Source organism: Cnephaeus nilssonii, assembly GCF_951640355.1.
Source record: "Cnephaeus nilssonii genome assembly, chromosome: 7".
Classification (NCBI taxonomy): domain Eukaryota; kingdom Metazoa; phylum Chordata; class Mammalia; order Chiroptera; family Vespertilionidae; genus Cnephaeus; species Cnephaeus nilssonii.
The window spans coordinates 50,162,236-50,185,166 of NC_137078.1; the positions used below are offsets into that span (position 1 = coordinate 50,162,236).

Sequence of the window (22,931 nt, forward strand, 5' to 3'; positions counted from 1 at the left end):
TGTATAACAGGGATAAAAGCTGGTGGTGTTTTAAATCCTTTAACCCTCTCTATCTGATCCTTTCCTTACCATGCTTTCAGCTCTGTTTCTGAAGTGAAAGAGAGAGGCTTTTTCTTTTCTTTCTTTTCTTTTTTCCTTCTTTTTCTCATTCCTCTTAGTAGCTGTTTTTGGGCTGAGCCCCAAAGCATGTGCAAGCATCTGGCTTCTAAGGTCGATTATTGTAGGTTATGCATTTTAGAATTGTGACTACATTATTGTGTGGCCCAAGTATCATTCTTATGCCCCTAGTTTTAATCTCAGAAAATGCATAATAAAAGGTCAGCTTTGATTGTTGTTTATCCATGTTTGTACTGAATATTCTGTTTGAAATTGTGAGACTTGCTTCAACCTTTATTTTTTCCTTGGAAGTACTCATGGAGAATTGAGTCTTAGGCCAAGCTTAGAAAGCAGCAGTGAACCAAGCAAAGTACCCCTCCCTGCCATGGAGCCCATTCTAATGGGGGAAGGGGAAATAACATCCCAATAAATAAGTTAATATATACCATATGGCAATAAGTGGGGGGTCAAAGGTCAGGGGGTAGGATTATTTTATATATTATGGTCAGAAAGGCCTCTCTGAAGGGGCCAGAGAGACAGTGAGGCCAAGTCATTGGAGTCCGAAGATCAAAAACAGGGGCTTTGACTTTCATTCTGAGAATGATGTAAAGCTTCTGTGGTAAGTTTTGGGCAATGACCTGTCATGATTTGACAGTAGCTCCTCCTAAGGAGGTTGATGGAAGGGTGGAAACTACTCAATCTAGAGGAGAATGGTAGAAAGATAAGTGATTGAATCCTAAATATATTTTGAAGATAAAGTTTACAGAACTTATTGATGGATTGAATATAGGACATAAGATTAAAGAGCAAAGTAAATGACGATTGAAAAGGTTTTGGCTTGAACAACTGGGAAGATGTCCAGTTAACTGTACTATGATGGAGAAGACCGTGGGGCGGGGGGAGTGGGGACACGTTTGAAAGTGGAATGGAGGGATTTTGGTTTGGAGCAAATTAAATTTAGGACATTTATTGGTTCCAATAAGAGGTCCAAGCTAGAAATATGAATTTGAGAGTGGTTTGCATATAAATGACATTTAAATCATAAGATGAGATGAGATTGCTCAAGAATGGAATGCAAATAGAGAAGATACCTGAGTAATGAGCTCCACGTCACTCCAGCTCAAAAATGAGGGAGAGCAAAAGGCCTAAGAAGGAAAGCCAGGGATTAGAAAGGAACTTAGAGAGTGATGTCTTAGAAATGAACAAAATGTTTGAAAAGAAAGGCATGACCAACAGTGCTGAATGTGTGGATAAATGAAGTAAATGGAGAACGAGGATTGAGCATGATCTGGTAAAGTGTTGGTTATTGTTGATCTTGGGACAAGTTACAGTGGAGGGTAGGAATGCTAGTTTGATTGGAGTGAGTTGAAGACATAATTGGAAAAGAGCTAAGGCCAGAGAGTATAGATACTGCAGACTTCCAATGAAAATCGAGAACTACCCCTAAGGAGACTGATTCACTTATAATATTGTATAATCTTTGTTTTTTTTTATTGTCACGTTCATAATAATAATTTTAGTTATTTTAAGGGCTGTTCAATTTCTTAAAAATGAAATTAATTTTAGTTCATTTTAAAAGTAATGGTTGCTGGAACTTTTACTATGATAAAATAAAACAGTAGGTGATTCGAATACCATATTGATTAGGAATTACCTGCTTACGGTTCGCAGGAAACAAGAAAAGCTCAGCAGTGGATACTTACAAAGTGTGGAGTTTAAACAGTTGTATTTATCCCACAACCATGGGAACTGTTCAAAAAGACGTGGTAGTTATTTTCAGTTACTAGAGCAAAACACCGGAAGAAGGATTGCCTAACCAAATAGAAGGCAGACAGCTTTGAGTTTAGTAATCAACACCTCAAAGTATACTCAGAAGTCAACTAGGTAGTCAGTGACGAGGAAAGCACAGATGTTACTCACTTTGTCCAATTCCCTTAAGCAGATGGGCGATAAAAAGTCTGTGCATGCGGTAGGGAGGCAAAAAAGCATCTACAGAGTCACAACATAAACGTAAAGTAATAGCATAGCAGAGGCTCCAAATCAATGGATTTGGTGTTGCCATGGATAAGGGAAGAACAGCTTGAACAGAAGGCAATGCAGGTAATCATATTCTGTGAAGATTCATGACACCTTTATTTTAAGGAAAGTAATGTGCTAAGTACATCATCATTGAAGTCAAGTATTTATTATGCTTACTATGGGTGAGGTAAGTGTATTCTTATCTCATTTTTTTTATAGCCTGATAGTTACTTTGAGTACTGAGCCTTTTAGTTTTATTTTATGGGGAGATATTCAAAAGATAAGTAACATAACTAAGTTTTCATATTTGCTTGTTGGGAGAATTAATTCTTATGCTATTCCTAGACTGGAGATGGCTGGAATTCAGTGAATTTTGAGTTTAAGAAATTGTCATTGGATGTGATTCACCTTGAGGCAATTTTCAAATTTTATTTTTATTTCTAGTCTTCCTAGACTGACAAGTCTTGACTGCATTCTGATCATTTTTTACCTACCCACTCTATTTGATTCAGTTCCCAGATAGCCATGTAACCTGTAGATAAAGGGACGTGTGTATTTCTAGAGAAGGACTGATAAGTGCCAGCCCCCTTTCCCAGGTCATGGATTGTCTTTAGAGTTTGGTGAAAACTTCTCCAGATTCTGTTAATTTCTGGTGGGAGTGGGAATACTTTCCCTGGTGGTAAACCCAGCAGCGTAATATTTGTCTGTGTGGCTAGTCATCTGAGAGGACTATGCCTGTAACCTAGCAATATTTTTGTACTTCAGTGTGAGGTCATGGGGTTTAACAGTCCTGAGCCGGAATCCAGCTCCGTCACTCACCTGCAGGGTGAGCTTGGGCATGTCATGGAACCTTTGAAGCCTCAAATTCCTCATTGAAAAGTAGTGATGATAGTTCTCAATTTATTGGTCTGTGGTGTAACAAACCTGGTAAAATAATGCATATCTAGGGTACATAGCAAAGAGCTTGGCACAGAGGGAGGGCTCTGTAATCTTATTATGATAACCATCATTTTATTAATGTATATGTTATCATTATTAGAATTTTTATTTTGAAATTAACTTGAGAGATAGGAAAAAAACTATGGAAGAATTTACTCATGTGACTTGTTGTAACTAATTTAAAAATTACTTTTAATGTCTCAATGCATGCAGATTATCTGCTTGATTCACCAGATTTGACTTTGAATGACTTTATGACCTCTACAAACTATTGTTATCTTTAAAGAACAAAGCTTATATCCAGTGAAAGTCACCAAGGACTATGGTACAGGTTTCAAAAGGCCATTCTAAATGCAATAATGACAATTCTATTAAAATAAGCATGAAGGTTCCTGAGGTGTTTATTTAAAGGGCACAACAACATGTGACTGTTTCTTAAAATATCAATCATATTTATTCAGAGTCAACCTGGTATGTAAGTCTTTTGTTGTTGTGTTGTTGGAATAATAAATTATCGTGGACTGAATAGCATCTTTCTTTTTCTGAATATTTTATCTCAGCTTTCCTGTGCTTGCAAACCTGGATGTTCTTTTGTCATATAATTCTCATTTAAGGACTTGAATTATATACAGTATGACTCTGTTATAAGGCCAAAATATGTTTTAAGGCACTAATTTTAGTTTGGGACGGAAGTTCTTAGTAGTTGTTTTCTTGTTTATTATTATTAAGTTATTAAGAATTTGTTGTGCTCTTTGTGAGATTTTAATATTAATAAAAAGAAAAGAATTTACTTTAGTTAACTACTGGTATATACCTTACTAAAATATTTCTTATAATATTTCTTACAAGAATAAGAGGTATATGATTTAAAATCTTTGCAGTTCCACTCTGCTATGTATAAAAGTTAATAAACATCCTATGTTAATATTTTTTATAGGTGCATTATTGCAATGGGCCTTGACAAAAAACCAACTTCGCCAAAACCTAGGAAACAAAAAAGTCTTGAGAAAAGAGAGGAACCAAAGGGCGAGGGGAAACTGAGGAAGGATAGAGCATACATCGTCCCAAGAAGGAATGAGATGGAGGGGAGCAAAACCTCTTCTTCAGTCTTTTTTTCAGCCGAGGAAGAAAAAACAGGGGTTGAAGATGTAAGAACTGCTGTAGAAGAAATGGAACGTAAAGGAAAACAACATGTTTGGGAAGATGACCAGGAAAATATTTTTAAATACGGTAAGGTAACGGGTGACACAGGGTTCTGTTGTTACTGCGGTTGCTCTTTTGCCTCAGTCTTTAAAATGTGATTATCGAAATTTGCAAAACTCTCCATTAAATGTTGTCACTGTTCTGGCATGTAGGTGATCCTATGACACGTGAGGACTCCCTGACCACCTTCCTCCACTGTTCTGCGTGGAGCCCCGTGTCACCTACCTTAGAGGCGGGCAGGCCTAACTCCGCAGGGGCTGCAGGTGCTTGAGGGAGAGAGGAGAGGAAGGGGAGTTTAGGGCTGCTGCGTACATGAGCCAGAGGCTCTAGTCTATTCAATTCTGCAGAGAGAGACATGCTAACCAAACAGGATTTTGCCTATTAGTTTTTTTAGTATTTGGGGTTTTGTTTGTTTGTTAATACTCACCCGAGGATATTTTTCCATTGATTATTTTTTAGAGAGAGTGAAAGGGAGGAAGGGGTAAAGGAAGGGAGGGAGAAAAAGAGGGAGAGAGAGAGAGAGAGAGAGAGAAACATTGATGTGAGAGACACATCCATTGGTTGCCTCCTGCACCCACCCTGACCAGGCTGGGGAATGAACCTGCAACCCAAGTACATGCCCTTGACTGGGAATCAAACCTGTGACCCTTCAGTCCACAGGCTGATGCTCTAACCATTGAGCACACTGACCATGGCTATTTTTTTGTTGTTGTTGAGTATTTGAATGCACAGTACTTGCTTTGGTGATAATGGTGATTATTGATGGCATCAGGTAGGCACAATCTATATGATTGTATGGAGGTAGAGTATTCCATAGCTAGAAACAGTTGCCATAGGCTTGGGGTCCTAGAGTCTACTGTTCACCTTTTTGTTTTCTTATTCTTCTCCTCCCTTCTTCTTTTCTCCTCTCCTTCCCTCCCTGCCCTTTCCTATTCTCTCCTCTCCTCTGTCACTCTTCCTTCTCTTTCTTCTGCTCCTTCACTTCTTTCTCCTCCTCCTTCTTCCTCTTCTTTTTCTTCTCTCTCTCTCTCTCTCTCTCTCTCTCTCTCTCTCTCTCTCTCTCTCCCTCCCTGTCTCCACATACATAACTAAAGTAGTAGTAATAGGAACACTAAAAGGGCCAGGCAGTGAGCACTGAGCCAGGCACTTTACACACACTGTGTCATTTTATCCTCATCATTTCATGTGGTAGTTGTTATTATTATTATTATTATTATTATTATTGCCTTCATTTTACAAGTTGGGAAACTGAGATTCAGACATAGTGAGAAAAAGTAGCAGAACTAGGATTCAAACCGTAGGAGAAGAAAAACTTTTTCCCTTTACCCATCTTAGGTTCATTGGCTGGGTCCTTAAAAGTTAGACTGACAGAAGAGATTAACAAGGGAAATTAACTTAAACTTCTAACGCCACTTCTTCAAAATAGACTCGCCCAGGCCGTGGTATTTTGTGGAAGAGCCACACTCAAAGGGCCAAAGAGCCGCACGTGGCTCGCGAGCCGCAGTTTGCCGACCATGGTCCTAGGGCAAAGGTAACTAAGGAGAAAAACAAATGGGACTACATCAAAATAAAAAGCTTCTGCACAGCAAAAGAAACCATCAACAAAAGGAAAAGGGAGCCTACTGTATGGGAGAACATATTGGCAATGATACATCTGATAACAGGTTAATATCCAAAATATATAAGGAATTGGTACAAATTAACAAAAAAAAGACAATCCAATTAAAAAATGGGCAAAGGACCTAAATAGACACTTCTCCAAAGTGGACATACAGATGGCCAAGAGACATATGAAAAAATTCTCAAAGTCATTGATCATCAGAGAGATGCAAATTAAAACCACATTATGGAGTTTCCTCAAAAATTTAAATATGGAACTGCCATTTGAGCCAGTGATTCCACTTCCAGGACTATATCCTAAGAAACCTGAAACACCAATCAGAAAGAATGTATGCACCCCTATATTCATAGGAGCACCATTACAATAGCTAAGACCTGGAAACAGCCCAAATACCCATCAGTAGATGAGTGGATAAAAAAGCTGTGGTACATTTTCACCATGGAATACTATGCAGCAGTAAAAAAGAAGAATCTCTTATCCTTTGAGACAGCATGGAGGGACCTAGAGAGTATCATGCTAAGTGAAATAAGTCAGTCAGAGAAAGACAAATATCACATGATCTCACTCATATGTGGAATCTAAGTAACAAAATAAACTGATGAATGGAGTGGATTCAGAGACATGGAAGCATGGAACAAGTGGGGAATCTCAGAGGGAAGGTGGGGAGGGTGGGAGGGTGGGTGGGAAGAGATCAACCAAAGACCTTGTATGCACATATGCATAACCCATGGACATAGGCAATAGGGTGCTGAAGGCCTGGGGAGGTGGGCGGTGGTGGGTTGGAGGGGGTCAATGGAGGAAGAAGGGTGACATATGTAATACTTCCAACAATAAAGAACTATTAAAAAAAGAAAGAAAGAAAAAGAAAGAACTGGAGCTGCCTGAGAATCCCCCTTGTATGCAGAAGACAAAGCCTGGATTGCAGGAGCGAAGGCCTTGGGCTGGGGATGGCCTGTGAAGAGGCTGCATCAGGAAAAGGCGCATCCTCGGTATCTTCCTCGCCGCTTCTTGTTGCTGCCCAAGGGTTTCAGTAATCCAAGGCAGTAATCCCAGGGCTGGCGGGACACTGGATTCTATGCTTGCTTGTTACTGAAATCATGTGACTATCTTCAAAAAGATTTCCCTTCTAACACTTTGGCCCAGTTACCTCTCTCTCTCCACATCCCTTCTAGTCTTTATTGTTATCTTAGACTGAGAATTTAGAAATATCTATAGCAACATCAATAACAGAGAGATTCACAAATGGGATGTTTTCCCATTTGTTTTTAAATCTCAAGACCTGTAGTTTTATTAAAGCCATGTTCAGTTGAGGCTTTTCGTTTTCTTCACTTATTCTCTCTCAAACCAACATGGCCAGTGCTGTGAGTAGCATAGTTAATGCCTAAAATACAGCTTTTCCAAGGATTTTTCTTCTGGGTTGGCTAGTTAATGGACTTTAATTGCCCATTTCCATTTAAAAAAAAAAAGAAAAGAAAAAAGCAGCAGCAGCAGCAAGGCTTCAGCTCTCTGCAGAACAGTGGCTGATGGGAAGAGCACGAGAAGCTTGAGGAGGTCAGCGAGGGAGGGTTGCAGCTGGATTGATGTTGACCTCGTGCTGACTCTCTTCCTCATTAGTGAGGATGGTAAACAACAAGCTAATTAAATTCTCAGGAAGCAGGAAGATGAGATGGGGGAGAAAATGAAATCATGAAAAGGAATCCAGAAAGCATGCCACCAGTTCATTCATATTGAAAACACGGGAGTGGATGACACAGGAGGCATGCTTTGATCTGTAAAACTAAGAGAATGTGGTTCATAGAAGGCTGATATTTAGATGTGATGATAGTGGTGGGTAAAATAAAACCAAGGCAGCCTTACATTTCATACTTTGGGGAAAAACACAGAAGCTCCTGCAAAATAGAAGGCAGGGACTATTCATGTGGTCACTACATATTCCTTCAATTTTCTGCTCTGCTTCAATAACATAACTGTAATTGTGTTCTAATTGTGGACATTTGTACATTGCTGGTTTTAATCAGGTGCTTTCCTCAAAGTGTATAGAGCACATACTGTGTGTGTAATTTCTCTTGTTCTGCGACCAACTCCCTCCATCCCCCAATCACAATCCCTATTACTACTAAATGCCTAATATTGAGTAGGCACCTACTGGCTGTGGCACTGTGCTAAGCATGTTCTAGGGCTGATTGCTTTTAGTACCACAGCTTTTTGAGGCAGATTGCTTAAGTGTTTGAACTGGGCTTGGACAGGTGACTGCCGACTCAAAAACTCTCATCTTTCCCCATTGATGGAATTAATACTATTTAGTATTGTTGGTGGAATTACCTAATTCACGCAAGTGCTCTCTGGCCCCCTGCTTATCCTGTGACCAGGAGCAAATATCTGAAAAGTGATATATGTGTGTGTTTCTCCCTGTGTGTGCATTCTGTGGCTAGCCTAAACTTCTCCTTTTACAAAGTTTTCCACAATCTCCAAATGCCTTTCTGCTCTCCTTTGATTCCATTCCACTCATTTTGTACTATTTCATATAATTAATCAAATCCTATATAAAAATCCATTGCAATGGAGACCAGTAATATTGAAACAAACAGTACTGAGGACTATGTATAAAAACTTCTATGAGTACAGTAGCTCTTCTGAAAATATGTCTAATTTTCTCAACAAAAAGTGGAGATTCGTTGATGGTAAGTGTTGTGTTACTGTAATATGTTTTATCTTCCAGTGTTTTCCTCTTCCATATAAAGGCTTATTGATTGATAGCTAACTGGGCTAAGTGAAGAATTATTCTATTACTTGGCCTGAAAATTTAAATCAAAAGATTCATTTGTTTTTATTCTATTTCCTGTTTGCTTCGTGCAATATTAACCAAATTCTTCATCTTCTTGTGTGCTTTATAATTCTTACTGATAATAATTTTCACTTAATGTTCTTCGTATTAAATCTCTTTCATGAAAATAATCTTGTGATGAATTCTCTTTGCTTTTATTTAAGTTTCTGATTTCACTTTTCCTCTTACATCTCCTTCATACAGTCTTTGCATTAACAGGGTTGTTGTTTTTATATATATATATATATATATATATATATATATATATATATATATATATAGGGCTTGCATTTCTAAATTAAGTTTCTTTCATTGGACAGGGTGGATAACTCTCACACAATTACCGGAGAGGCCCCCACCACTGGAAAATAAATCAGAATACCTAATAACTAAAACATTCAAAATAGGGAAACCTTTACTTTCCCTGTAATTTTCATCTTAAAGATAATTGTTTATTTGCCTAATTGATTCTGCACGAAATCCTTTTACTCTCTATCCTCAGCATGTTGTTACTCCAAGATTGTTAGTTTTTAGTGAAAGAAAAGGGGAACAATTAAATATGAGAGGTGAAAATTTCTAACCACAAGGGACAGCTGGAGTTCATATGATGTGACAATTTTTTTTTCTGCTGCAGACTTGTTGCGCCGCTGCAGGGAATGAAGCAAATTAGTGGCTGGAAAAGTAATATTCTATGCTATACGAATTTTTACCCTTGGAATATAATTATTTAATTGATTGTAGGGATGAATAATGCATATGATTGCAGTCCCGGCCTCGGTATAGAATTCTTCATAATAACTTTTCTTGAGGTCCGTTTGGTTCTCAAAAAAAAATGTGCTTTTCACAGTGTTACTTCTCAGGGCCTTTGGACTTGATTAATTACATTTTTCCACTTCACTATTCATTAACTTGATATCCAAATATTTTGAACATTTTTTGTATGAAATATGACCTCACTGGATCTGCAAATTAACTTTCATTATTATGATCCTATTCTTTTCATTTTTAATTTATTTCTAATTTATTGTTTTCTATCAAGTTCTTCTCTTATCCATTTTGGTTATTGTTAGATGATGTCCTTTTGTAAATGAACTCTTATTAGGTTTCAGACTTGTCATTTGGAGCCTCATTTCTTTTGTGCTCTTCTATATATAACTGATTGCAATCTTGATCATTCACTGTTAGTTTTCCATGTTCACTAATTGTGTGAAATAGAAGTGAAGAAAGACCCCAAGAAAAGAGGATAATCAAGTCAAAGTTCTCATTAAAGTGAATTCAGTTAAGCCCTAACTGGTTGGGCTCAGTGGATAGAGCGTCGGCCTACAGACTGAAAGGTCCCAGGTTCGATTCCGGTCAAGGGCATGTACCTTGGTTGTGGGCACATCTCCAGTAGGAGGTGTGCAGGAGGCAGCTGATTGATTTTCTCTCTCATCGATGTTTCTCTCTATCCCTCTCCCTTCCTCTCTGTAAAAAATCAATAAAATATATTATAAGTGAAATCAGTTAAATATTAGGGATTCTATTTTCATTTTCATAGTGGAGAATTTTTTTTTCTCAGAATATGAAGAAGATTTTGAAGTAGACGAGGAGAAACAAGATGAGAAAGCTAATAAAGAAGGACAGGCTGATGATCAAATGAATGAAATGTTAAAGTCACCATCAGACGATGAAAAAGATCATTTAGACCCTGAAAAAGACAGTGAAACCTCATCACAGGAGGCACCAGATGCTGATGACAGTGTGAAAGATGAGAGTGATGGATGCTCTGATAGTGAATTGGAAGAAGATAAACAAGGCAAGTCGTTTAGTTTATCATATGACATAGACTGTTGAACAAGTGTGCATTCCAATTTTCTTCTTTATATTTAACTAGAGGCCCAATGCACGAAATTCACGCAAGAGTAGGCCTTCCTTCCCCTGGCTGCCAGCACCAGCTACCCTCTGGCACCCGAGACCCAGGCTTCCCTCGCAGCCCAGCCCCAGCGTTGTCCGGAAGGTCATCCGGTCTAATTAGCATATTATGCTTTTATTATTATAGATGAGATAATCTTCTTTTAAGGAAATGTTTAGAGCATGTTTCCCCAACCAGAGGGTGCTAATCAATCAGTCTTCTGTAGATATCCAAATTATGGAGTGACTCTTTAATCCTTCTTCTTTCCTTAGTTTGCTAAGATTTTTCAGCTGGATGTCAGGTAAAGCTTATAGTGACACATCTGCTGTTTACTTAGAAAATTATTTTTTTTTATCCTAAACTACCCCCCCTTATACAACACACACACATACACACACACCATTTTGTGGCTCTGGAGAAATGAACAGTAGCCTATACTCAATTAAATGAAAAGTTGAAGATTCCTGTCTTAGGTTCATGGGTTTGTTTGTTTGTTTGTTTGTTTTCCTCAATTTACCTTGAACACATGATAATGGCATATTAGTTTCATGGAAGGATTATTTCTCTTGGCAAAAGTGGCCTCCACACAATCTTCAAGCCTAAAATAACTCTGAATGGTCTCAGGGAAAACACAGATCTTTTCAATTAGAGAAAGAAACCCTCATCATATGAGACTATCTTAAATTTTTAAGACCCTTTTAAAGATTTTAATTCACTGAAGTTATGTCCAATCAAAGAAGGAACCCATTTACTTTAGACTAGAGAATGAGGTCATATTATGATGAATTTTTGAGTTACTCTTCACTTTCCTCATTGTTTTCACCTCTCAAAATTTGTTCTAATAAAATCTCAAAACTTTGAATTTAAGGACTATATTAGGATAATATAAAATAAGAGTAAACTAAGTAATCAAGTAATCACCCAAGCAAATATTTATAGTTCTGCTCTCTTCAAGAAAAAATTCAAGTAAGCCTATTCAAAAATTCCATGCACACATATACAAGATGATAAAGAACAGAAGTTAGAGTTAAAAAGAAGATAATTTTACTAGGAACAACAGATGAAATTATGACTGTGCTTGAACCAAAAATTTAATCCTAAACTTTCTGACAGTCAAAGTAAAGAGTAAGACATAATGTAAACATTTAGAATGGTGTTACCTATCAATAAACGTGAAAACAAAATTTACTCTAATTTTTATTACAGTTGAAAGAACCAGTCCAGATTAATGGTCAAACATTGAATATTGTTTTATAAACAACATTTTGTAAAGTAGACCTTTTCTATAAATTCTCTTACTACTTACCTTTTAAGTTTCTACATGTGCCTAATATAAGTTGTTTTCTCAATTTGAATGTCAATATTGGGTAAGTATATAGTCCTGTCTGAAATAGAGAAAATTAAAGAATTCCATGGAAAAGTGGAGTCATCTGAATCAAATTTTAAAGAAACTATACAAATGACTTGCACCTGGAAAAGGATTGAAACTGTGTTTGCATATAGGTATAACTGGTTCAAAATACAGGACTCAATTTTTTAATTTCTTCAATAATGGTGGGAAATTAGCAAGTTTTGCTTTCATAAAGATTCAGTACATTCATTTAATATATGGTCATCTGATATTATTTTTGTGCTACATAATTAGCTTGATTTCTTGGATCAGACAGATTTTTTTTCTAAGATATATTTTTTTTTTATGTTCTAACAGAGGGTGTAGGCAATACTTGGATCTTGGGAAAACTTAAGCCATTTAGACGTGTAATTATGGAATAACTGACAATGATATGTAAGCTTTAACACTGAATACTGCTTATATATAAATAATTGGAATTTTGTGTTTAGAAAGGCATTCTATAGTTATTATTTATTAAGATTATATTTTGTGCTTAAGCACTGTGCTAAATATTTTCAATGAATCATCTGATTTACCTCAAACAATAAGCAGGCACTTTCTTTTTATCTCTATTTTACAAATAAATTTGGAAATGGTGAGATTAAGTAACTCTCACAGTCAGAACTCACATTACCAACTGCAGAGCCTGAATTCTGGAAAATACAAATATAACGTTTCTCCAAATAAGAAAATCTCCCCTTACACAAAATTAAAGCAAATCCCCTCAATAAAGGGATTATATTTCCTTAAGAATAAACATTTTAGAGGCATTTATCTTGAGCTTTTTTAAAATCCTGTTCTCTAGTCTCTGTTTTTGTTCCTTTGTTAGTTTTGTTTTATTTTTAAACAGAGAAAATGGAGGTTTTTAAAATTTTACCCAAGTTCATGTTTCTCCTCTCTGGATAGACTTCCCAATCTATTCCCAGGCCTTTTGCTCAGTTCCAGCTCATACGCCTCCTTCTCTGACACATTTCTACTCCATTAGCTTTCACTGAGGTCTTTACTTTATGAGACTCTATCATTCAGTAGTTTGGTTTATATTTATGTTTTTTTTGTGTGTGTGTTAAATTTTGCTCAAGGTAATTATGCCAGTTCAGAACACACAAATTATAGATATTGATAACATCTAAGTTAATTACCCAATGAAAGCTGTTATCTTTGTTATTGCTCACAGAGGTGATTTCCTAAAAGATCTTTTGTAACTATTAAGCAAGTACAATTAATTTTTTTAACACCAAGAACACTAAGGTACTTTTGTTAGTGTCATAAAATCTACTTACATTTATGCTATATGATTATTATTGGAATTTTATTGAAAAAATTTGTATAAGCTTTGCTGCATTATATAGATATAGAATATAGAATATTTTAAATAGCTGTAGTGAAAGCTATTAGAATGTATAAAATCTAGTCCATAAGTGTTGAGGAATTTAAGAACCAATAATTAAATTGGCCAATAATTTTGTTTTAATTTTCAATAATGATGTTTTTAAGCTATACTTTTAGAGCTCCTTTGTATCTTTGGTATATACATCAAAACTTTGACATTATTTTGAAATAAGATGTTTGTTAATCTTTCTTTCTTCCACCGTCATGCTTGTTTATTTTTCCATCCCTTTGTTTTGATAACCTGACCCTATGCTATTTAAAAGCATGCCTTTTAGTGTGTGGAATATCAGAATTACAGATTTCATCCAGCAAACAAGTAGCATGTATTAAAAATGATAATGTCATGATAGATTCCTTGGAACACTCTACTGAAAAGCCAGACATCACTTCATCTTCAAAAGTGTAAGAGGCATATTGTGACCACTGAATCCCAGACACCAGTACATCCCTTTTATTGACATGATTAAGAATCTTGCTCTTAGTATTTGGATGTGTTTCATTTGAACCTGCCTGCACCTGTTCCCAGAGGGCAAACAATTGCCCAGGCTGTCACTCTTGTGACAAGTTGGCCCCATTTAAACTGCCAGCTAACAATTGCGCCGCCGGCCTTGATGAATACACCGTGCTGAACAGGATGTGAGTGATAGAGTGCTAGGGACTGAGAGCTGACTCAGAGAAGACCCTGCTTTAGGAATGATGTGTGAGACTTCCCATCGTTTATAAAGAAGGACAGCTTCTTTTTTTCTGCATTTGTGTTGGCAACCCCAGCTGCTAATTCGCCAAATGAAAACATATCGTCATAAATGAATGTTGTAAGGTTGAGGGGACAGTGTCATGATACTGAGAATATACTTTCATCCTTTTATGGACAGTTTGGCTGATAGTGCCTATGAGTAACAGCTAAAGGCTAAGTAGCTCCTTATGAGAAAGATGTGAGAAGAGTGTGGGGAGTGGGGAGACAGTGTTCGTTCCTAGAATACAAAGAGAAGAACTTAAAAATTAAAGCAAATATGTTTTACTAATAAAAAAAAAGATAACATTTCCCTTGTGCCATTTTCCAGTCTGTTGAAGAAATAGGCCATATAGAATTTTAAAATCCCAGAGTCACAAAAATATTCTGTTTACTTGACTTACCGACTGCAAGGATCTCTCTCTTCATTTCTTGGCCTATGGGCTTGAAGAGATGCATATGGGGAAAGGCTGCTCCTTCTATCTGATATTATACATGCTATGAAACCACCCTCTGTGAACTTCAGTGTAACATGTCTGCTGGTTGGGCCAGAAAATATTAAGGGAAGATTGTAGGAGGCCTTTTGGTCAAAGTCTATATGTGTGATTTTTGCATGATTGGTCAAACTTTAATTTTTCTTAATGGCAAGAATTCATTAATTGCCGGGACTGACCAGCAGACCCTGAACAACGGATGAATGATTACTCTGACACATGTTTCTGTGAAAGAGAGGCTAAGGGACTGCTTGGCTGTAGCCACCAAGTAGCTTCATTCGCCTGCCTCCTTAGGCTTTTACTGTAACAGCAGCTTGAACTAACATTAACTAGTAGATACTATCAGCAGGGTAAGTAACCTTGAGAAAACATATGCGTCCTTTAAGCAAGGATGTTTTGAAGTCTAAACATAAAGATTCCGGTAAAATACCCAGGGGCTTGGACTTGTTTGGAAAAATCAAATCAGGGGCTGCCACCTTTGGCAAGGTCGCCCAGAGGCCTCCGACCTTTCAGAGAATCCTCCTTACAGACTTTCCCACCAAGTCCCGTGCTTCCCCACACTTAATCTATATTTACTTTTCAGTTGTTGAAGTAGGAAGTCATGGTAAATATTTACATCTATCAGCTGCCTCCTGCACACTCCCTACTGGGTATGTGCCCGCAACCAAGGTGCATGCCCTTGACCAGAATCAAACCTGGGACCCTTGAGTCTGCAGGCCAATGCTCTATCCACTGAGCCAAACCAGTTAGGGCCATGATAAATATTTAAATGAAGCAGCATCTTTTAGTTCATATAAAATACTTTCCATGAAATATTTTTTTATAGCTTTGAGATTCAAAGTGAAGGCACTGCCCAGGCACCCAATAAAATCTTATGGAATGCCAGGCTGGTTGGCTAGATTAATGGATAAATGTAAAAAGACTTAGGCAGTAGCACAATGTGACACACGATTTTATTATATTCTCAGTATTTTAAGTGTTTGTTTTAATGTTTATAAAGTGAAATTAGAGGTAAAGATGAAGGAACTTTTATTCTTATTTTCTTTTTCTTTCCTTCCTGCTATGTCTACATTTACCTGTAAATATTTATTCTTACAAAGTAATGTATATATTTGTCTCATTGATGAATTGAGTAATGAATGATCAGTATGAAGCTACATGCTCTCCCATAATACTAATAACTAGTTACTATTCATAGATAGAATTTCATGATTTCTATTTATATATTCATTAAGCATATATTCATTTGACAATATTTATTGAATACAAAGCACTTGTCTAATCAGCATTATTGTACATGAAAATATTGACTGAACCACAGTATCTAATATAAACAGATTTTTATGGATATAAATATAATCAACGTAGAAGTATTAATACAAGTAATAGTGTAAATATAAATTGATGTGTCATAGTTAGTTTGAAGAAAATAGGAGTAGAATTTATGTAGGTTTTGCTTAGTCAATCCCTTAGACTAAGGAATGGGAAAGAGATACATAATTCATATTAGAGCTCAGAAGAGTATTGAGCCCACTGGGTTGGGATATATGGTATGGTATGTCATTGGGTGATCCAAATTTTTCTGTCTTATGCTGTGTAAAATAGTGGTGATGCAGAAGAAGGAAGTTATCAATGAATAGTTATCAATGACATGAAAAGAGAGGACAGTGAAGGATTTAGTGACTCACTGAATGTAGAGAGAGACAAGTCAGAGATCCTGCTTAGGTCATGGAACGGGGCACCACACTTGCTGGCTTTAGCCAAGGTCTCAGGCAACATGTGCACATCATTTTTTTTTTAATCAGGAAGACTAAGAGCAGATGCTTTCAGCATCAATACCTGGAGGGAACACTGGAGAGACAAATGGAATTAAGTGGGAGGAAAAGTTGATTTCCAACATGACTCTGAGATTACTTGTTCCCTCTGAATGACAAAAACATTCACAAATACACCCTCAAAGTTCCTTTATGTAAAACTTGCTTTTTTTCTAAGAAAATAAATAAAATTAGTGTTGAAAATCCAATTCCACAGCCCTAACACATTTTGAGCATTTTTTCATATGCCAAGTCTTGCCCCAGTGTCTGTATGAAAATGAGAGTAAAGAATGAGAGTGAAGCAAAATTATATGGTGAGGTTAGAGAGAAATCTGAAAACTGAAATGAGTTTATATGGGAGGTCAGCTGCTCTCATCACTTTGAGGCCATTCATTCTCCAAAGGACTGACTCAAAATTGAACCATAGTGTGTGTTAGCCTTTGGAAATCAAACGATTAATAGAAGCTACTAAAGAAATATAGAGAAGCACTCTTTTTATTTATTTATTGGTGAACAACTCTCAGAGCCAAAGTGGAACTCATCATGACACTATTGAGAATGTAGACATGAATATTTTTGGAAGTTTGAAACAAATATGACCTTGTGCCCTAGCTAATTGTGCAATTAATGAAGGCCATTGATCAAACCACTAGCCAACTGGAGTTATTTTGTTACTGAAAACAAAACAAATGTGAGATGCTTGAGAGAGGGGGATGTCATCATCTCTAAAGTTTTTGAACTAATACGCAAAACGACATATCCTGATTTCATAAAGTGGAGATAAAGAATAAGAAGCTGAAGTGTGTGATTTCTTTGACAAACTATGGTCATCTGGTACCTGTCAAGGTGGTTGGGAGATAAGAATAAATGGACTTGTACTTAAGGGTTCTGTTGCTTAAAGGCTTTCCAGAGTTTGTTATTTACTGCTGTGCAGCAGCTCTCGAAATCTTTGTGGAAACTCTGATATGTCTCTGAGACTATACTTAAAATGCTAAGACCTGTCATGGAGAGATGTTGGGGCTGGTGGGACTGAGGGAAAAGGATAAGAGTGAAGACAGGCAATTCTTCCCTTAAACTCCGCATCAACTGCTACAGCCATCTGTGTAGCTGCCAAGCAAAAATAAAAGAAACAGGGGAAAAAAAGAGTCAGGAGCACACAGAAAAGAGAAAATAAGAAAGCTAGGCAACATGCACGTGTAGGATACTGCATTTAAAAATATATTCTATTAAAAACAATTATAAACACATATATTGGTTAAAAAGTTAAAAACAAGTTTGTATTTCTCTGGTCCTCAGCAGCATATGCCATGACTTGTAGGTTAGGCTGTGCATCATCCTGACTAAGATTCAGTGTGTATGTCACTTTCCTGGAGATTTTTTAAAAGTGTTTTGGGGGAGTAATTACTAACCTAATGTGTGGCTGTGTTAAGTCTTTAGATTGCATATCTGTAGTAGCACATAAATGTACTGCCTGGATCTCCTAGAATCTCTTTTAAAGATTCAGTGTGCCTATCCCCAGCTTCTGCACCCTCTGCCCTCTTCAGAGGGTAGCCGTGGACAATTGGAGTTGTTTCATCTTGAGGCAAAGAGCCTAGGAGTGCCAAGGAACTTACGCACCCCCCTAGAGTGAACTAGACCAGAGTATGAAAGCCAACTCCTCCTCTGAGGGAGGAAAAATGCTAATATAATTTAGACTTCGGAGGTCCCTGTGAGATAAGACTGTTTAAATGTTTCTTGAAATAGGTCCTTTGATTGACTTCTTCCATTCCCTGTCCTGTTCCCCCACACCTGTAAGAGCTTCTACTGGAGCATTTATATCCTTGATATATCACTTATCTATGAATCCTCATCTCAGCATTTGCTTCTGAGGAACCTGAAATAATACAACATCTTCTTCTACATACTAGTACATACACACACACACACACACACACACACACACACACACACACATACACACACGGGCATCATCTCAAAAATTTACTGTGTTTTTTCTATAACAAAATATACTTACAAAGGTTTTCCAATAAAATGACACTCTAAAAATACAGTTAATTTTTAGTTAAATGTGATTTCCTGTTGAAAACTTCCATGGACTCACAGATTACATAGGTGTTTTTTTTTTTTTAATCATGACAACTATGTAGAACATATAGGGAAAGGGGATCAAATCGACTAAACTATATTAACTAATCTTAGTAAGGTTAGTTATTAATGTAATTCCCACAGTTAAACCAGTTGCTTTATAAAAACAATGACACCACACCATTTTAATTATTTGTAGATATAAAAACTGCATCATCCTCCTCATGCAGAAGTCACCCCTACTCTAGCTGCAGTGAAGACGAATCTGTACTGGAAGACAGGGAAACGCACGCTGAAGATAGTGCAGACGAAAGTGTCAGAAGTTCATCTTCTCAGGAGTTGAGTGAAAATGATGAGCCAGGAAAATCACACCTTCCCATTGAGGATTCCTTAGAAATTGAAGATCAAAAAATCATAAAAGCAGATGTGGGGATCAAGCCTCTGCCAAGAGAGGAAAGCTTGGAGAATGTTCTTGAAGAAGAAACAGAGAATGGAACCCAAGTAGTTGCAGAGGGCTTATCTGAGAAGTCCCAGGAACATGTTTCCAAGGAAGAAAAGGAAAATTACAGGAATAAGCTTTGGAAAGGAAGCACTGCTAAGGGGAAGGACAAAAAGGCAGGTCTCTGTAGGGTGGAGAAAGGTGGTAAGTATGGCCATTGAGTTGGCCTGCCGTTGTCCCCATGCATGGAAGTTGATTTTGGTCACTGCATTCTGCCAACGCTTGGGAAATACTATTGTGATAATGCCAGAGGGATTCAACTGTGTTCTATTTCTCTCTTTGTCACATAATCATACATGTATTTTCAGCTTGCTGTTTTCCTTCTATTGCATTTAAAAAATAACTTGATAATTCTTATATAGCCTGTTTCCTATTTTCTGTAAATGTCTTCCTATGGTAATTCTATCTCAAGAATCAAATAAAACCCAGCAGGTGTCTTGAAGACAAGGGTGTGTGTGGCTTTTTAGAGGTTAACGCCAGCAATGCTATGTGTCTTTAGCTATATATGCACTCATAGACGTCCAGAGCTAACAATGATAAGTGCTTACTATGTATCAGTTCTAAGCAATTACATATATTAACTCAGCTAATTCTCACAACAGCTCAATCGCCATAAGTTAGGTCCCATTATCATTTTTTTTTTTTACAGATGACAAAATCATAGCTAGAGGAAGTAAGTTTGTAAGGATCAGACGGTGAATAAACATTCCTAGGATTTGAATTTAAGTAGAACTGTTGCAGTTTCAAAAAATGTCCTATTGTATCTGTGCAATAAACATATTTAGATTTAGATAAAAATACAAAAATTTCATAGAAACCTCCAAACTTCACTTTGAGTGCTTCTCTGAAGCTTAGTAACTTCCTAGCCCAGGGGGTTCCTGGGTGTGTAGGACAGTTCCATTTGACAGGGAAGAGGGTGAGTGTCCCAGAATAATCAGGTCCCAGTACCTTAGACACATGAAAGGTCTGCTTTGGAAGACAGTGAAAAAACTGAGTTGTGTCCTGTGAACAGTTTGATTCTGTCTGCCAGACATTTGGCTCTCCTGTAGCAAGCACCCTGTGCCCAGTAACTCGCATCTCGATCCTTTCCCTGCTCTCGCTCATCTGTCTCGTTGGCCAACCTGGTGGGCATTCTACTTGATTCCAAGATAGAATTTGTTTTCACATTTCAATATTACTAAAAACCCATCTGTGTCTTAAAAGTTATAAATGCTTTTCATGTCTATATTTCTTTTAGAGCCTTAAAAGCTGTTATCAAACCAATTCCTACATCTAGGAATTGACAAGGTCATTTTTCACTTCAACCGTTATTATTGACCTTCTATTATGTACAGGGCACCATGGTCAATAAAAATATGGAAGAGAGGATTCCTCCCATAAAATGTTGAAAGGAAGGCTTGGCACCCCAGAAACTGGACAAAGTTCAGTAGCCATATGTAAAACCAGAGGAGGTACAAATGCTATGGGATTTCAAAGGAAGAGAAGTCCCATTTGGTTAAAGACACCTTCAAAGTTTTTGTGAAGGACCTGTTGAGGAAGCCTTCAAAGGTTAAATATGATTTTGAAGGTGAAATAGAGGAGGATAAAATCATCCAAGACAGTGGGATACAGCAAAAGAGAGAACCTTCAAAGAGGTTAAAAAATAAACTCTAGAATGAACAGTTTGCAACCTTCAGCCCATGAGCCAAATCTGGCCTAGTACCTTTCTTTTTGTATTGCCTGTGAGCTAATTTTTTTTTTTTTTAATGGTTGGGGAAAAATTCAAAAGAAGAAAAATATGTTGTAATGTGAAAATTATATTAAATTCAAATGCCAGTGTTACAAATTAAGTTTTATTAGAAAAGAGCCATGCTCATTCATTTACATATTCTCCATGGCAGCTTTTGCACTACAAGGGCAAAGCGAAGTGGTTGCAACAGAGACCCTGTGGCCCACAAAGCCCTAAGAATTCACTCTCTGGACCTTTACAGAAAAAGTTTGCCAACCTCTGCCGTAGGATTATAACACAGGTGTATCCAACATTGTCAAGAGGATTTTGCCATAGATAAGCTAGGAGTCTTACTAGTGTCCCGATGCACAAAATCCATGCAAGGGGCTCGGCCCTCACAGCCCCGGCTTCATCTGGAAAGTCGTTCAGTTGTCCAGTCTAATTAGCATATTATGCTTTTATTATTATAGATATTTAAAACTCTTTTATAAAATAATTCAAATCTTTGATCTTGGATTTCATTGTTCAGTTCAGGTATGTATAATATAGAATCTAGAAAATGTGTACAGTTTGGCAAGCTGCTGATCAAAAGAGGTAAAGATAATACAATTCAAGTAGTAACATTGACGTTATTATTTTTATTTCCACTTCAGTTAACTAGATTGTTTACCTGGATTGATAAAAGTAGACATTTTTTCTGTAAAGTAAGATGCACACATGTAGGCTGTATTTTAGCAATGGATAGAATAGCAGAAATACTGATTATGTCATGTGGAAGAGAGTAGGTTTTCATTTTTTCTGGATTTGTGAAGTGTACGTGTGTACACTTATTATTTTTCTCAAATATGATGGGAACTCTGTGTTCTTGACTTGATAACATCTATAATTTAAAACATTTTATTATCTTTTTATTAAGGTTCAGACTAGATTGTAAGTTTTGTGACTATCTTTCTTAAACTCTAATATATGTACTGAGTCCCTTTATCAGTATTTATTTTTCATGAACAGCTTAGAAACATTTAGAAAATAGGAAAAGGTAGTTTCATAACATTTAGAAAATAGGGAAAGGTAGTTTTAAAAAAATTACTCATAAACTTATCACACAAAAACTCACTTTTAACATTTGGTCAGGCTTTTTATTCCTAAACTTAGAGTTACAAAGTTATGTTGACAGCCTATATAATAAAATTCTAATATGCAAATCGACTGAACGGCAGAACGACTGGCAGAGGTGGGTGCCAGCGGGAGGCCCCCCCAATCACCCCGCCAATTGCCCCACAGATCAACCCTGATCGCCAGCCAGGCCTAGGGACCCTAGCCATGCACAGATTTTGTGCACTGGGCCTCTAGTATTTTTATAAAATGTATACTTTTTATTCTTAACTTTATATCCTAAGCATTTTTATGTTTCTATGTAATCTTTCTGAATATGATTAATGTCTGCTGCTTATTACATCCTGTGGTTTTCTCATAATTTAATCATTTCTTCATTGTTAGATATTTATACTTTTTTTTCTATTTTCATTATTATTAGTAGTATTCTAGTATACTACCACTTATGGTAATTTCAAATTTTTAATTATTTTCTTAGGGTAGGTAGCACGAAGTATAATTTCTGGATCTAAGTTTATAAATATTTTAAGGTTTTGGCTAAACAAAATTTTTTTGCAAAAGATTGGTTGGAAAGTTTAAAAAATACGGAACAGATGAGAATAAAATGAAAGCTGAAGTCTTACTTGCCCAGTCTCTACTCTTTCCCAAGAGTTAGAGATTTAATGGTAGATAACAGATTTTATAAAGGATTCCAGAAAATTTTCTTTATATACACATGAATAAATGTATTCATATTACATATACATATATGTTATTTTTATATGCAGATGAAAACATGATATATTTTGTTTTATAGCTTGATTTTTTCACTTACAGTTTTTCTTGGGTATTTTTTCATATCAACACACATAATTGTACTTTATTCTTATTTACTAAACATGCTAATTATTTGTATTGCCTTTTTTATAACTTTGAAAATTTTCTGAAAAAAATTTTGCTTTCTGTGCAAGAACTGATATATTTGTTCTATGGCCCACCTCCCACAAAATAATAAAATTTTTGTGTTATGAAGTCCAAGAGGCAGATATTATGAAGTACAGTGGAAAATTAGTAGGTAAAACAAAACAAAGACTATATAAAACATTCAGAGTGATGCAGAAGGATTAATGCTAT

General features: G+C 36.6%; 1 protein-coding gene across 1 annotated transcript in view; it reads left to right on the plus strand.

Moving 5' to 3' along the window:
- The window catches only part of ERICH3 (glutamate rich 3), a gene marked incomplete at both ends in the record, with an annotated part of 105,212 nt that overhangs the window by 70,980 nt on the left and 11,301 nt on the right, over positions 1-22,931 (plus strand). The window contains 3 exon segments of the mRNA XM_079777824.1: positions 3,992-4,284; positions 10,261-10,497; positions 18,698-19,141. Coding sequence (XP_079633950.1) covers positions 3,992-4,284; positions 10,261-10,497; positions 18,698-19,141 — 974 coding nt within the window.